This window comes from Acipenser ruthenus, chromosome 16 (genome assembly GCF_902713425.1).
Source record: "Acipenser ruthenus chromosome 16, fAciRut3.2 maternal haplotype, whole genome shotgun sequence".
NCBI classification, from domain to species: Eukaryota; Metazoa; Chordata; class Actinopteri; order Acipenseriformes; family Acipenseridae; genus Acipenser; species Acipenser ruthenus.
In genome coordinates, this window is record NC_081204.1 from 20,908,791 (window position 1) to 20,925,829 (window position 17,039).

The following is a 17,039-nucleotide window of genomic DNA, read 5'->3' on the forward strand; positions in this document are numbered from 1 at the left end:
TACTCCCAGGATCCTCTGCAGTCTCCTCTCTGAGATATGGCGCTGGGGTTCCTGAGCTTCTCTTCATCCATTCCTAACCTGTGGATTCTTCTCATGGTCATCGCAGTCCTTTCTCAGCCAGGGTAAGCCAGCCCTGCTTTCAACCAGTCACTTCCAGCGTACAATGCATTGCTGCAGTAGACACTCCTCGCCAGCACCATTAAAATGGCCTTTGTCCCAGATTGGCACCTTTGTTAATGCTGTGTCTTGTTCAGGGGTGTCCTAGTATGCCTGGTACATTGCACTGAATAGCACCATAAAACAGTGAATTAATGTGGGTCACAGATCACGGCTGCAGTGTTGATTGAATCCAGCCCTTAGAGTTATTCCGTTCCTAGAACAAGCTGAAGATGGCATCGGTGTACATAGTGAAATCTGAATATGTGGCTATTTAATTACCACCTGTTTTTTGAATGGAGGAAAATCCATGTTGATGTTAGACAAACAAACAGCTTATACTTAAGGGATCTTTAATTATATTACTTAGTTCTTGTGAAATAATCAAGGTGCATTTCATTTTCTCTCTATTCTTGCCCAGTGCATGTTGTAAAATGGCAAGATGGTTTGCAGAGTCTGCAGGGAGATTCAATCCACTTGTCAGGGTCTACCTAAAATATTTGTGCTCATTGAAAAGACTGTGGTGCACAAGCTTCTTTCTGTGTGGGTGTGTGGGTGAGGTCTCAGTACATTAGCTGCAGCTAATAAGTATGCACGTCTAGTGACGTTTTTAACAATTACACTAAGGGAGTCAGGGAGATACACTGATTGGAGTCTTCCTATGACTAAACCAATAAAGAAAGAGGGGAGAGAGAAAGAGAGAGAAATGTCCTAGAATGGGCATTGTCCTGCAAAATAAGCTATATATATATATATATATATATATATATATATATATATATATATATATATATATACATACAGTACTGTGCAAAAGTTTTAGGCAGGTGTGAAAAAATGCTGTAAAGTAAGAATGCTTTCAAAAATAGACATGTTACTAGATTATATTTATCAATTAACTAAATGCAAAGTGAGTGAACAGAAGAAAAATCTAAATCAAATCCATATTTGGTGTGACCACCCTTTGCCTTCAAAACAGCATCAATTCTTCTAGGTACACTTGCACAAAGTCAGGGATTTTGTAGGCATATAGTCAGGTGTATGATTAAACAATTATACCAAACAGGTGCTAATGATCATCAATTCAATATGTAGGTTGAAACACAATCATTAACTGAAACAGAAACAGCTGTGTAGGAGGAATAAAACTGGGTGAGGAACAGCCAAACTCAGCTAACAAGGTGAGGTTGCTGAAGACAGTTTACTGTCAAAAGTCATACACCATGGAAAGACTGAGCACAGCAACAAAACACAAGGTAGTTATACTGCATCAGCAAGGTCTCTCCCAGGCAGAAATTTCAAGGCAGACAGGGGTTTCCAGATGTGCTGTCCAAGCTCTTTTGAAGAAGCACAAAGAAACGGGCAACGTTGAGGACCGTAGACGCAGTGGTCGGCCAAGGAAACTTACTGCAGCAGATGAAAGACACATCATGCTTACTTCCCTTCGCAATCGGAAGATGTCCAGCAGTGCCATCAGCTCAGAATTGGTAGAAAACAGTGGGACCCTGGTACACCCATCTACTGTCCGGAGAAGTCTGGTCAGAAGTGGCCTTCATGGAAGACTTGCGGCCAAAAAGCCATACCTCCGACATGGAAACAAGGCCAAGCGACTCAACTATGCACGAAAACAAAGGAACTGGGGTGCAGAAAAATGGCAGCAGGTGCTCTGGACTGATGAGTCAAAATTTGAAATATTTGGCTGTAGCAGAAGGCAGTTTGTTCGCCAAAGGGCTGGAGAGCGGTACACGAATGAGTGTCTGCAGGCAACAGTGAAGCATGGTGGAGGTTCCTTGCAAGTTTGGGGCTGCATTTCTGCAAATGGAGTTGGGGATTTGGTCAGAATTAATGGTCTCCTCAATGCTGAGAAGTACAGGCAGATACTTATCCATCATGCAATACCATCAGGGAGGCATCTGATTGGCCCCAAATTTATTCTGCAGCATGACAACGACCCCAAACATTCAGCGAAAGTCATTAAGAACTATCTTCAGTGTAAAGAAGAACAGGGAGTCCTGGAAGTGATGGTATGGCCCCCACAGAGCCCTGATCTCAACATCATCAAGTCTGTCTGGGATTACATGAAGAGAGAGAAGCAACTGAGGCTGCCTAAATCCACAGAAGAACAGTGGTTAGTTCTCCAAGATGTTTGGGCCAACCTACCTGCCGAGTTCCTTCAAAAACTGTGTGCAAGTGTACCTAGAAGAATTGATGCTGTTTTGAAGGCAAAGGGTGGTCACACCAAATATTGATTTGATGTAGATTTTTCTTCTGTTCACTCACTTTGCATTTTGTTAATTGATAAATATAAACTATTAACATGTCTATTTTTGAAAGCATTCTTACTTTACAGCATTTTTTCACACTTGCCTAAAACTTTTGCACAGTACTGTGTATATATATATATATATATATATATATATATATATATATATATATATATATATATATATATACAGGGATATATGCAGAATCTAAACGTTGTTTCCTCTCTGAAACTTTATGTTTTAATGGACTTGTAGGGCCTTTTCTCAAACAGTGTTGTCCACTACTGCCTTTTAAAGATTTAACAATGAATGGATTATTGATCACCCTAAAATCCCACTGAACATATTTTGCAAGATGTCTGCATCCTACCTTTGGTATAATTTCATCAGTGCAGGATTTGGACGGGGAGGATGGGTAAGAGAAATTAATTTGTCTCCATATTTTCAAATCTGCTTCAGTCTGACAGGTTGTATTTGTTTAATGCATTTTTTGTTTTCACAATAACAATGCCAGGCAAACCTGTCCAGAGAGCAGCTGCATTAGCAGATGCATCGTGTTTAAAATGAGCTCAAAGGGAATGCAGATGAATGACCACAGCAGCGGCGTGGCGCGGCGGTTCTCTTTACAGAGGGGTTGTCTTTACAGCCAGTTGCTCTCATTACCTCCTGAACATTCATTTTTCAGAAGCAGAGGCAGAGGAGTGTGGGCGGCAGTGTGTGTCTAATCTCCATCACGCTAGGTTATTGGCCAGACTGGGGTGTCAGCATGATTGCTGGCAGTTTGTGAGTTCACACCATGCATTTAATTGGCTATCCACCTGGGTTATTTAGCAGGTTGCTGTGGACTGAGGGCAGTAATTGATAGCGTGCCCTCCGAGCGAAATAAACATCAGGCCAGGATTTAGGACAAGCATGGACCAATTCATTCCTCATCTACTGTCGCTAGGAAACACAAACTCCTGTTATCAAAGCCCCGGACTGCAACTCACAACCCAGTTGGCTTAAATGGAGAACAAAAATAGTTTGTGCTGTTGCCCACAGAAGTGGTCACTAGTATACAGTAAATACTATTGCCCTCTAAGTATTTAAAGTGGCCCCTATAGTGTGCACTTTTAAATTGCATGACACCACGAAACAGATTGTGTGGTGGCTAATTTTAGTTTATTACAATTTATAGTTTAGATGCAATATTGTCTGGATATTACAATAAAAAAGCAAGGGCTGGTGGACTCAATTTAAAATGTTTGATTGCTCTATTTCCTTCGTGTAGAATTATCTGTTGTATAATGAAAGAAGCAATGGATAATAGGCTCTTATTAAATGTTTATTTGAAACATGTTAAAATCAGATGCTGTCCTTGAATTCCAAGTTTCCAGTTCGAAGGACATGTGTGACCTTAGTGCCGTGTCGTAGGAAAGCCAGCTGTAAATTTAGCTAGTGATGACAGTGTGATTTATAACAAGATTCCGAACATGGGCATCGAGAAATAAATGAGTCATCTCCAGAGCTGGAGTTCATGTTGTGCCCTTTATAACTCATTGTAACTCTGTGTTGCCACCTGTTCTGGTTTTCTTGGATATGCCACCTTGGGACCAATCAGTCCTGGGTTTCAATCCCAGACACCATGAGGGTCGCCCACAAGCAGTAGCAGCTGGTGTTGATGGAGATAGCTGCATCAGCACCAGACTAGCAGGAAACTGAGCACACATTTTGCTTTCTGATTAGATAAACCGTGATACAGTATTACAATAACAATTTTTTTCAGTCCTGTGATAGGCTTTTAAATGGATTGCATTAGTTTGTTTATTTTTGGGACGTAACAAATGGCAACCCCAAGAGAGATTCCTGTCCCTTACATTTCCACATGACCTCCGTGGGGGATGCGAATCTCCACGTAAAAATACATAGAACCAAGGACATACATTTTGAAGGTTTGCAGAACAATATTGGTTTGGTTAAAGAAAAATGTTGTTCGCCGTTTTCATCGTGCAAGTGTGAAAGCTGTGTTGGCCATCTACAAATCCACAGGCTCTGAGCCGATGGGAGCTGAGTCATGCAGTAAGTACAGTAAAGTCTCATGTTCAAGCATTTCCATGTAGATTGTGTGGACAAGTCAGATAGGATGGAGTACCACGTGAAACCTGCTAATTGTGCAACAGGTTGTCAGTCAACACAGAGGCTTTGCTGCATCGTGCGATAATATTTAATGCATGAAAAATAATAAAAGGTCATGATTTTGTGTATTTGCACCCGAGCAAACTTTGCATCCTCAAGGAAAATAACACTGTAAATGTTATAAAACTAGTAAGAAAAATGTCCATTTAACTGCTTTTACAATGATAAGATTTCTCAAAGTGGAGCAAATGCTGTATATATGGATAATCCAGCTGACCCTTTAGTAAAAAATTAATATAATTTCTGTATTTCAAGATGATTTTGACACCAACCAGATACTTTTAAACTAACTTTACTTGACCCATTTTCTACAGTTTACTGCTATGCTGTAGCTCAGCTCACATTCCTTGCTGGAGTAACTGCACATGATTCGTGCTACAGTGAACACACTGAGGTCTGCGTTCCATTCAGTGAGTCTGGCTGGGGCACGCACATGGCTCTGGGAGCTGCTGAAACAGCTTTGTTCTTCCAAGTGCTGAAAAGCCTCTCCTCCGATCCCCCAGTCAGCTCTGCAGCTCCAGCCCTGTTGCGGGCCAGTGCTGCTTGGTAACACCAGTCTCATGTCAGCAGGTGGCAACTTTCATGTCTGACAGATTAGGCTTTCAGGACAGGGAACAGTAATCAAGCATTTGTTCTGTTGTCTTCATTGCTGTCATGGCTTCATATCCTTAGACTTGGAGCTGTACACTGCACTGCTGTTCAGGGCTGTTTAGTTGAATCGTCTTTCTCTATCTCTCTATCTCTCTCTCTCTCTCTCTCTCTCTCTCTCTCTCTCTCTCTCTCTCTCTCTCTCTCTCTATATATATATATATATATATATATATATATATATATATATATACATATACATTTGAAAAGGAAAACTGTTCTGTACCAATACAGAACAGAAAGAATAAGTTCATATTCATTTTTAAACAACACAATACTAATGTTTTAACTTAGGAAGAGCTCAGAAATCAATATTTGGTGGAATAACCCTGATTTTCAAGCACAGCTTTCATGCGTCTTGGCATGCTCTCCACCAGTCTTTCACATTGATTGGGTGACTTTATGCCACTCCTGGCACAAAAATTCAAGCAGCTCGGCTTTGTTTGATGGCTTGTGACCATCCATCTGAGGTTTACTTGAGTCCTTTTGTAGCTGAACAAGCAAACAAAAACTAAAATTTTACTTTAAATACTAAATACAAAATAAAACAAATGTGGTTTTATTTGGTTCTCGTTTATTACATTCCACATAAGAGAAAGTCGCAACAAATATATAATATATACAATCTATATAAAAAATCACTACACAACATTTCCAGCAAGTTGAGCGCTGTTTAAGCGAGGCCTTTCAGAACGACGTGCTTGCCTTTTGTATGTCTCATATTAATCTCACATGTCATACAGAGCTCTTTTTCATTTGCCATTTTTAAAACTGTTACGCAATTTGTGGTGAGACGGTAAGTAAATGCAAGGTATTTTGTAATTTCTCGCGGATACGAACATCCGAATACATTTAAAAAAATATTCGTTTGGATATTTGTCCCAGCACTAATATATAGGATTGGGTCCAGTTTGAGGCTATCATATATTGTGAATGAATGCAAATCTGATTATTAGAAAATAAGAGCTTGTACTGGAGAGAGTTATCCAAGCAGGTAACACAACCGCTCCTGAAGCCATTCCCTTATTGACTGAAATCAGGTCAGCAGATGAGGTGAAATTCTATTTAATGGGTTTAGTGATGATAATTTAATAGCATGTGTCTGGGAAATTAATCCTAAGTAATATTCTCAATGGACAGCTATGCGAGATCTTTCTAGCATAAAAAAGCGTCTGGGATAAATCTTTTTAAAGGACGTTACATTAGCATGGAAATTATTTTTTAACTGTCAATAACTGATTTGTTTAATTGTTTTAGAACAGTAACATTAGCATGCTTGAAAATGCATATGGCTCCAATACAATGGTGCTTGAAAATGCATATGGCTCTGTAACAGGGGAGATCTGGACTGACTATCTGGCACATGCGTGGTACTGCAGGAAGATGGCAGCAGTCTCGTAGGATCCGCCTGTCAGTCACGGCGATGACACGGAGAGGTGGGGAAGAAGGTGTGTTGGCTTTCCCTCTCTGAGTGGCTGAGAGGCGGGTCTTGGGAGATTGCTCGGCCCATAAGAACTGCGCTTGGTTGTGCATTGGGGGGGCCGTGTTTGGGAATATACAGTGACGTTGACAGAAGACGCCAGTGTAAAACAAGGACCAGGCAAACCCGGCTGAGGGAGACAGCCTGCCTTAAAATAATTTTATAAAATAAAATAAATAATTATGTACCCGTGGGGACATGTGTAGGTATACGGGGAACTCTGGCCATCCCAGTGTATAGAAATAGCTGAGCGTAGGTCGGAGGCCCGTGCTGACCGGCTTAGCGGCAGTGAGGGCACTGCGTAAGCAGCACCTTTATTTTGTAGTATTATTACTGTGTTTTATTTTCCTTTTCATTTCGCCTTTTGTTTTCATTATTATTTTGAGCACCTGTGAGTGCACCAATTTTTTTCTGTTTACCAGTATTGGTATTCCTGTGGCCCTGTGTACCGTTGTCGGTACTCAGGCCATGGACAACAGCGCCCTCTGCGGGCTAAAAGACAAAACATCAAAAATAATAAAACTGGGCAACAGTGCGTTGTTTTCAAATACAACTTCTGTCTCCCGTGTGTGTCAGTGAATTGCCCACCACCCTTCCACAGGCTCCAATACAATGACTCTTGAAAATGCATTGTGCTCCAATACAATTACAGCAGCTGTCCCGGAGGACATTCACATGATCATCACATTTACAAATCACTTCTGGAGTTTGGAATAATACAGTGAGAAAGACAACATCAGGCTTTCACAAGCGTTCTATAGTAAGTAGCTTCAAATGGGATTTGCTTTGCTTGTGTATATTCTCCTTACTATTCGGTGGTGTTTGCAAGCATTCCAAGTGGTTCTGGGTTCTGTGGCTCCAACACTGAGCTGCTGCTGTAGAAAAGTCACATGATTTAAATTGTAACAAGACTTTGGTTTTTACTAGAACTTGACTTAGAGAATCATAGAATACAGCAGTGTAACAAATTAGAAGCCAGAAAAAAAACACAGCAAATTACAGCAGAATATGCTTATAGATCTTGTATTAGTTGTTGGGTGGGTTTTGTTCTAACAATCTGTGATTGTGCTTCCTATTTTTACCCCCACTATTTTGAAGGTGTATACAAATGTGAATCCAGCACATTGTAAGAATCACAAGCTTTCATGAAAACAAACATCCATCCATACAAGAAAGCTTACAGAAACAGTACGTGCTGTAATGAATCTGCTCCTAGTGGCTTAATAATACGGACATCAGCAGAAGACTGGCCCTTATCTCTTGTCTATAGAGCTTGCTCTTCAGTTGAATGGTAAGATGTGCATCTTTGAACCCTATGGTTTGTGGTTAGCGTTCAGCCCCTGCCTTTCCATTAATTCAATGGGCGGAGATGCCAATTCATTAGTGTGCTGCAAACTCAGTGTTTCAGCAGCTCTCAGTTACAGTAGCTGCAGCCTGGCTGATTAATGTTCCCGTTGTTTCTTTTTCATATAATGGTTGTTAGGATCTCTGCATGCGTGGAATCAGGTACAAGGTGTTCACTGCGTTTCCATCATCTTGTTTGTTATTGCAATGTTGTAATATGGCCTCTCAGTGTATGTACATTCGGCAACATTAAGTTTCTCTAATTACCTAGTAGTTACTAAATACATGTGTACTTACTATGGCTGTCAATTACAATTTTTGATCGGTTCATTTATGGGCATTAGTTGATTAATCGGTAGATTAATCTGTGCACATTTTTAATAAAGGTAACGATATTATAGTGGCTGTCTAACATTGTAATACTAAAAAGTCAATATAATCTAAAAAAAATCAATAAATAAGCCCCAAGGGTATTTGGTCTTTTGAAAAGCATTATATTATTTTATTTTAGTAAATTTAACACATTTTCACAGAACAACCGTTCTTTCGTGCCACTGTCAGTCACATACCTGAAAACACAAGACAGCTGAGCTGCGTTTCCCATTACAACTACGTACTTAGCTTCCTGTACTTCTTCTTTTATTGCATCTAGCAAAACCTGAGACACCTAAGAGATGAAGTTGTTTTGAATCTTGTTAGAGGTACCCAAGACTACTGTGGCTATTGACAAATGATTGCTTAACATGCTGTCATAGTCAGAAATCAGAGAAAGTCATTTCACATAATTACCTCTATTGAGGAATCAGTGCCTTGCCTGCCAAGGTAAACAACAGAATCAATCAACCTCACGATCTTTTGTTACTTTCTCATTGTGATGTATTGTATACATGCTCTTCTGCTCATCCAGGTGCAGAGATGCCAAGGGTTGGCTTTCTTTAAGAGTGAGATTACATCCCTGTTTTATCAATACAACAATATGTTTATTTTGCATATCACCCTGTCATAGTGATCATCGTTTTGAAAAACACTTTACAGTACCAATATTATTTGGTTTGTTATTATTGCTCATATTACCTGTTTTCGATCAAGTCCTGCTCGTTTTTTGGGCGAACTCATACTTTGACAGTCAAGTGTTCACACACACACAAAACCGTGTCGCCTCCTCTTGCGTGTATATAGAATGCCTGTAGTCTCCATGGTTACCACAGTACACAAGCTTAGAAAGAGGCTTTTGATGCTCTAAGTCCCGTGCCTGAGGCCCCAGATGTACTGTTGTTTCTTGCAGCCACTGAGAAAACGTATTTTAAATTGTTACAGTGCCTTGCGAAAGTATTCGGCCCCCTTGAACTTTGCGACCTTTTGCCACATTTCAGGCTTCAAACATAAAGATATGAAACTGTAATTTTGTGTGAAGAATCAACAACAAGTGGGACACAATCATGAAGTGGAACGAAATTTATTGGATATTTCAAACTTTTTTAACAAATAAAAAACTGAAAAATTGGGCGTGCAAAATTATTCAGCCCCCTTAAGTTAATACTTTGTAGCGCCACCTTTTGCTGCGATTACAGCTGTAAGTCGCTTGGGGTATGTCTCTATCAGTTTTGCACATCGAGAGACTGAAATTTTTGCCCATTCCTCCTTGCAAAACAGCTCGAGCTCAGTGAGGTTGGATGGAGAGCATTTGTGAACAGCAGTTTTCAGTTCTTTCCACAGATTCTCGATTGGATTCAGGTCTGGACTTTGACTTGGCCATTCTAACACCTGGATATGTTTATTTGTGAACCATTCCATTGTAGATTTTGCTTTATGTTTTGGATCATTGTCTTGTTGGAAGACAAATCTCCGTCCCAGTCTCAGGTCTTTTGCAGACTCCATCAGGTTTTCTTCCAGAATGGTCCTGTATTTGGCTCCATCCATCTTCCCATCAATTTTAACCATCTTCCCTGTCCCTGCTGAAGAAAAGCAGGCCCAAACCATGATGCTGCCACCACCATGTTTGACAGTGGGGATGGTGTGTTCAGGGTGATGAGCTGTGTTGCTTTTACGCCAAACATAACGTTTTGCATTGTTGCCAAAAAGTTCGATTTTGGTTTCATCTGACCAGAGCACCTTCTTCCACATGTTTGGTGTGTCTCCCAGGTGGCTTGTGGCAAACTGTAAACGACACTTTTTATGGATATCTTTAAGAAATGGCTTTCTTCTTGCCACTCTTCCATAAAGGCCAGATTTGTGCAGTATACGACTGATTGTTGTCCTATGGACAGAGTCTCCCACCTCAGCTGTAGATCTCTGCAGTTCATCCAGAGTGATCATGGGCCTCTTGGCTGCATCTCTGATCAGCCTTCTCCTTGTAGGAGCTGAAAGTTTAGAGGGACGGCCAGGTCTTGGTAGATTTGCAGTGGTCTGATACTTCTTCCATTTCAATATTATCGCTTGCACAGTGCTCCTTGGGATGTTTAAAGCTTGGGAAATCTTTTTGTATCCAAATCCGGCTTTAAACTTCTCCACAACAGTATCTCAGACCTGCCTGGTGTGTTCCTTGTTCTTCATGATGCTCTCTGCGCTTTAAACGGACCTCTGAGACTATCACAGTGCAGGTGCATTTATACGGAGACTTGATTACACACAGGTGGATTCTATTTATCATCATTAGTCATTTAGGTCAACATTGGATCATTCAGAGATCCTCACTGAACTTCTGGAGAGAGTTTGCTGCACTGAAAGTAAAGGGGCTGAATAATTTTGCACGCCCAATTTTTCAGTTTTTTATTTGTTAAAAAAGTTTGAAATATCCAATAAATTTCGTTCCACTTCATGATTGTGTCCCACTTGTTGTTGATTCTTCACAAAAAATTACAGTTTCATGTCTTTATGTTTGAAGCCTGAAATGTGGCAAAAGGTCGCAAAGTTCAAGGGGGCCGAATACTTTCGCAAGGCACTGTATATAGTTACTCAAAATGGGCTACGAGTACCTTATACAGGCAAAATGGATTTGACATTGACCCGAGTTACAAACATTAACATCTTATTCAACTTTGTTGTTAATCACAGATTTAACTGCAATTCATTGACACTACTAACATTTACTCAAAATAAGTGACTTTGGGAATGCACATGTTTTTGTGCTGTCTTCGATAGACATCCTAGATTGCTGTAGCCAGTGCTGTTCCATATCACCTTTTCTGTACTGAACAAAAGACAGTATTTTTTTTTTAATTGACAGCTACCGATACCACGGATACCTTTCATACTTAGAATTTTGGAAGTGGTGAGTATATCCCTTCCCTTCCTGTGTCAGTTTGGGTATTTGTGATGTATACCTCCTTTTTTAACAATTCTGAGAAAGTTCTTGAAAATTGATTCATAACCAAATCGACTATGATGTCTTCATTGTCTGATGACATTTTTTTTCGAAGTTCTCAATATAATTCAATTGTAAAGAAAAAATAATCTGCGATCAACTCTTTAGTTGATTAATCAGTCTGATTAATCTGTTAATCGGATCCGCCCTAATAATAACATTGCAGTTCTGTGTAAGTACACATGTATTTACTAAGTAACTACTATTGATATACACAGTGATTGGAGGTACGTAATGTAAAGTGTTAAGAAAAGACAACCTATGACGTTATAAAGCAGGTTTAGAAAGAATTTCTAATGAATCACAGCAGCAGGTGCCAGAGTATTTAACAGTAATACTCCTTCAGTGCTCTGAGAAACACAGATTACCTATTTGCCCTTCAGATCCTTTTGCTTTTCATCTCTCCTCAAACCGCACACTGGAGAACAAAGGTCCAAAGCAGTCAATGGTGACATAATTACAGAAACATTAAGATTAGGACTGGGGTTTACTGACTGTGTTGATTGCTGTATGTAAGGCTGCAGAGCTATAATAGATTAATGGCTGGTTTCACAGACCTAGATTAGCACTAATCTTGGACTGCCTAATGTTATTTTAGATAAGGTAATCCAAGATTAGTACTAATTAGGGTCTGTGAAACCAGCTGTGAAACTATCTATGTAAACGGTCATTTAAACTATCACACATTTTATAGACTCGAGACAGTTTTCATAGTCATCTTTAGTTATTTTAGTTATTTTTTATTAAGTTATAATTTCACATTGATTTTGATACAGTTTTCAATTACAGTGGTTTACAATACATGAAGATACTATAAATGATGAAACATAATGGACATTAATGGAAGGTAAAGCAGCACATATCTAGTTAAACAATTTGTAAAATACTACTTTGTTTCAGTAAGCTGTTTAAACCTGCTGTTTACAGTCTTAATTGTATGATGCGCTGGTGTTTTAAATGGTCTTTTCTATCATACTGTTTGTGTGATGGTGTGTTGCTGCAGCCACTTTGCTCGGTCACCAGTGTAAATGAGATCCTTCATATCAATTCATGGATTGCATTCGCAGGATGATTTTTTTTTTTACATTTATTTTTACAAAGCAGCTTTGGTTACCATCACTTTGGAGTCTGCACCTCTATATCACAACATACAAACCTGTAGACATCTCTCTGTGTATAGTAGCTAGGAATATGTTCTGTACACCATCTGGCCAGCAGCACCAAGCTTGCAGTTAGTTATACTGGGAACGGTATGACTGACACCACTGAGGGAATTAACACTCCTGCCTGAGATTCTCAGTGTGACTACAGGTTCACAGGGACATTGCTTTTATTCCTTAGTTTGTGAAGGGACTGTATCACAGTCTTCTGTACCTAATGGCTACTGGGCATTGTAGCATTGAACATGTAAAAGAGATTGCAAATAATACAATACCGTATGCATTCCTGTTCTAAGGAAGTCGGCATTTAGATATTTCTTTAATTTATTAATAAACAGATTTCCAATACGGGGGCTGTGCCAGACCTATGTCACTTTAACAAAGGTCCTAGCTAGAACAGGAAGCCACTGGAGTACAGTGGCTGTACAGTGAGTACAGTAACAGATTTCAGGACCCTGGACAGAGCATTTGGGGATTAACTTTACTAAAGAGAAATAGTGCATGAACCTTGTTGCAGTTCCATGAAATAGCCTTCCAGTGCATGCTCTCCCTATTCAACACAAAAAGAAAAGTCATTGATAGGATCTTCCTTTATCATTCATAAATCATAATGAGGAGCTATGGCTATATGTATGTATGGATTTCATGTATGTGCATTGTATATGTATTTAAACTCCCATTACATTCAAGTTTTGTGTATGTTTTATTAAGAGCATAAAGGATACATAAGAACCTTTTTATTTTATTGTGTTACATGTTCCCATGTGTTGCTACAACTGATTACGTAAGGTGTGTGTATTGTTTTATTATTTTTTTTACATTTTGACCTCTGTTTTAAACTTTTAAATTGCATTACCTGCCTCAAGATGGCTTCACATGTACCCGCATGGACCTCTCAGAACTACATTTCCCATCATCCTCCTGCTCACTGGTAAATCCATCTCAGTTACATATGTGAGCATGAAGATGATGGAAAATGTAGAGAGGTCCATGCGGGTACATGTGAAGCCATCTTGAGGCAGGGAATGCAATTTAAAAGTTTAAAAAAGTGGTCAAAATGTAAAAAAAAAAAAAATAAATAAAACAATACACACACCTTACTTAAACAGTTGTAGCAACAAATGGGAACATGTAACACAATAAAATAAAAAGCCCCTTAAATCAAGCTTAAATCAAGTTCAGCCTTGTTACCTTTACAGGTGGGCAAATGATGCTCACAGTAAAAACCCTGCAATGGATCACACTGCTAAGCAATGGGTGTGCAATTATATTTGCATCCCTATGTAGGTCAGTTCAACATATTTTTACCAGTGTTTAAAAAATGTACTTGCATCATATTCATGAAAATTCATACTGTCATGAAATGTACCATCAGACAAAATTGTTTTCAAGGTTGTTTCGTGTTTATTTAGCCAGTAAAAGAAAGTTCTCAGTGTAAGCTGCTGAGTCAGCAAATTGCTGTGACAGCACACCAGAGCAGTGTTATAATAGTGCTATCTCTCTCTCTCTCTCTCTCTCTCTCTCTCTCTCTCTCCCTCTCTCTCTCTGTTGTGTCTGCTGTTTCTGAAAATACTTTTGAACTTTACATCCTGTACATTTTCTTTTTGTTATGTGGATCCCACATAATCTCTCAATTAAGCAAAGCTGTGGTTCTGGCAGGGAACTCAAATCATGTAAACATCAAGCATATTCTAGGTGCTTCCAATACCAGATTGAATTGTTAGTCGAATAGCTAGTTTGTTATTTGTACCTCGATAAACATTTCGCAGTTCACCTCCTCCTCCCCAGCCTCCACCTGCTTTTTTTGGCTTTGTCTAATGGGGAGGGCCGCTATCCTGCCCCCCTGCCCATGGCTTCCCAATGGCCAGCCTCTCCACTTATCTGTGAGCTGACAAGGCCAAATAGTGTAGCTTAAAATGTGTATATTGTAGTAATGTCAAGCCTGTTTTAATAAGTAATCTATCACCTGAGTTTTCTGACTGAATTATCGGTTCACTCGATGCCACTTCTAGTAGTAGAGCTTGCACATTGACAGCACTGGCTCTGAAGCATATGAAAGAGAACAGGGAAGGAATTCACTTGTGATTGAGCGAACCTGCACTGCCTGTTTGCCCCAGTCAATCAGTCTGTCATTAACACCTGCTGCTGCTGTCTGTTCATTGTCATCAGTGAGTTAGGGGAAAGCACACACCGTATCATAAAGAAACAAAAAAGCCAGGAACACAAAGAAACACTCAGCGTAGCAATTTCAATGGAATTAAATGAACACAATAAAAATCTCCATAGAGTGTAACCCTGCCACGCTGCTCCAGCTGAGGATATGTCATGTTGTTTAAGTGTCCTCTGCTAATCGCTCATATTCTTCTGCCAAGCCGGTGGGTTTGAGTCCTCAATAGGTAGCACACTAAGGTAGAGCAGCAGTATAAGAACTTGCTAAGTCTTACTTTTGAAATACATACACACTTCTTGAGAAACACGACAAGGGTAGTCCCATGTATGCAATGAACTGCATGCACAATGCATGCATTACTTTATAAAATTGCAATTTTCATAATATACAGTTAATGTCAAAATTATCTGAAGCGTTTCTTAAAATGCTTCAGATGTCATGAATGTCTTTACATTTTCGCCCTGTTATTAATTTATTCTGCTTGTAATGACTGTGAATGGCTCTGGGTTCTGTTGCACCAGCATTTTCCTTTACCTGGCTTTGGCCTGTTGAACATCCTTTCTCATGCTAGCCAAACCATGTGACAGTGAGACATGGGTGTGGCTTGCAGAATTGAAAGGTCTCATTGTCACATGATGTGACTAGAATGAGGAACGCTGTTCAGGCCTGGTGTCAGAGGACCATTATTCGTTCCCCCTAGGAAACAATATATTCGGGAATATTGGTTCCCCTTCCAAATATTTGTACCCCCTTATTTTTTTGTAACAAAGTAATCTTTCTTTGCATATGTCTATATCCATGGATTTTCAACTAAAACCTTAATTTAAGACCACTTTTTCTAACCCTAACCCTGGACTTGTACCATCCAGTCCCCTCTGACAGTTCCAGTCTCACCTACAATAATACATGATAACAGCCTGCAAACATTGCTTTATACATGCATAATTTACATACAAATAGGATAAATAACAAACGTGCATGTAGGGGGGAACAAATATTAGTTTACATTTAGGATTCTTAAATGGTAACTCAATAAGGGAGCGACAGAACCAAGAGTGATTACAGACACTCCGGAACAGTACAGGGAGTAGAACGAGCAAGAACCTCTGAGAGTGATTACAGACATGCCAGAACAGTACCGGGAGTAGAAAAAACAAGAACCTCTGAGAGTGATTACAGACACGCCAGAACAGTACCGGGAGTAGAACGAGCAAGAACCTCTGAGAGTGATTACAGACATGCCAGAACAGTACCGGGAGTAGAACAAACAAGAACCTCTGAGAGTGATTACAGACACTCCGGAACAGTATGGAGAGAGGAACAAGCAAGAACCTCTGAGACTGATTACAAACACTCCAGAACAGTGCTGCCCAAACACGGTCCTGGAGAGCCCCTATCCAGTAAGTTTTGTAGGTCACCCTAAATCGCTAATTTCTAAAGACTGGGAACACATGGAAGTTATTGATCAATTAAGCAAATAACTTGTTCAATTAAGGGAACTCTGGTCACTGGGCCAGTTTACATGCTGGGAAAATGTCATGACTTGTTTACTGTCTTGACTTATTTACGGTGGTACGGTCTGGATTACAATTTTAGTTAGTTTTGGTTTATGTTTAGTTTATGTTTGAATACAAATATAATACATTATACAAAAATCAAATACAACATGAAGTTTAAAAGCAGGAATTGTTAAATTAAACAAACCAAAACTATCTAAAATTATAATTCAGCCGTACCACCTTAAATAAGTCATGACAGTAGACAGATAAGTCATGACATTTTCCCAGCATGTAATCCAGGCCATTGAGGGCTCAAAAGGGTAGTTCATTTTTTGTACCAAATGATCTCTAAATGACTTCATTTAATAAATCACCTGCTTAATTGATCACAATGAAATTGTTCCAGGTGTTAAGAAATTGATGATTAAAGGTTACCTATAAAACCTGCTGGATAGGGGCTCTCCAGGACCGGGTTTGGGCAGCACTGCTCCAGAACATAGCATTAATTAAATGTAATTACATTTGACTGTACAGTGAAGACAGATTTCTGGTTCAGTACTTTTGCTTTGCCAGAATATTTGTTTTTTTATGTGGGAGGAAAAGCATAACTGTATAGTACTTCTTTAGCGATCGTCAGCAACTTGCACAGACTAATATATGTGTAGGCATATAGGCGTATAATTAAGACAAGGAAGTGGAAATGAAAGTCGTGGTTTAGATCTCATTTACTGCTTGTACAATCTTAGGTGAAAGACTGCAACAGAAGTGCTGCAAACTTA

At 39.5% G+C, this 17,039-nt stretch overlaps 1 protein-coding gene across 1 annotated transcript in view; it reads left to right on the forward strand.

The window, feature by feature from the left end:
• LOC117412371 (gamma-aminobutyric acid receptor subunit alpha-3-like) overlaps window positions 1-17,039 on the forward strand; it is a 119,979-nt gene that overhangs the window by 15,468 nt on the left and 87,472 nt on the right. Inside the window, exon 2 of the mRNA XM_058989022.1 lies at window positions 10-122. Coding sequence (XP_058845005.1) covers window positions 37-122 — 86 coding nt within the window. The 5' untranslated portion in view covers window positions 10-36. The remainder of the gene's footprint in view (window positions 1-9; window positions 123-17,039) is intronic.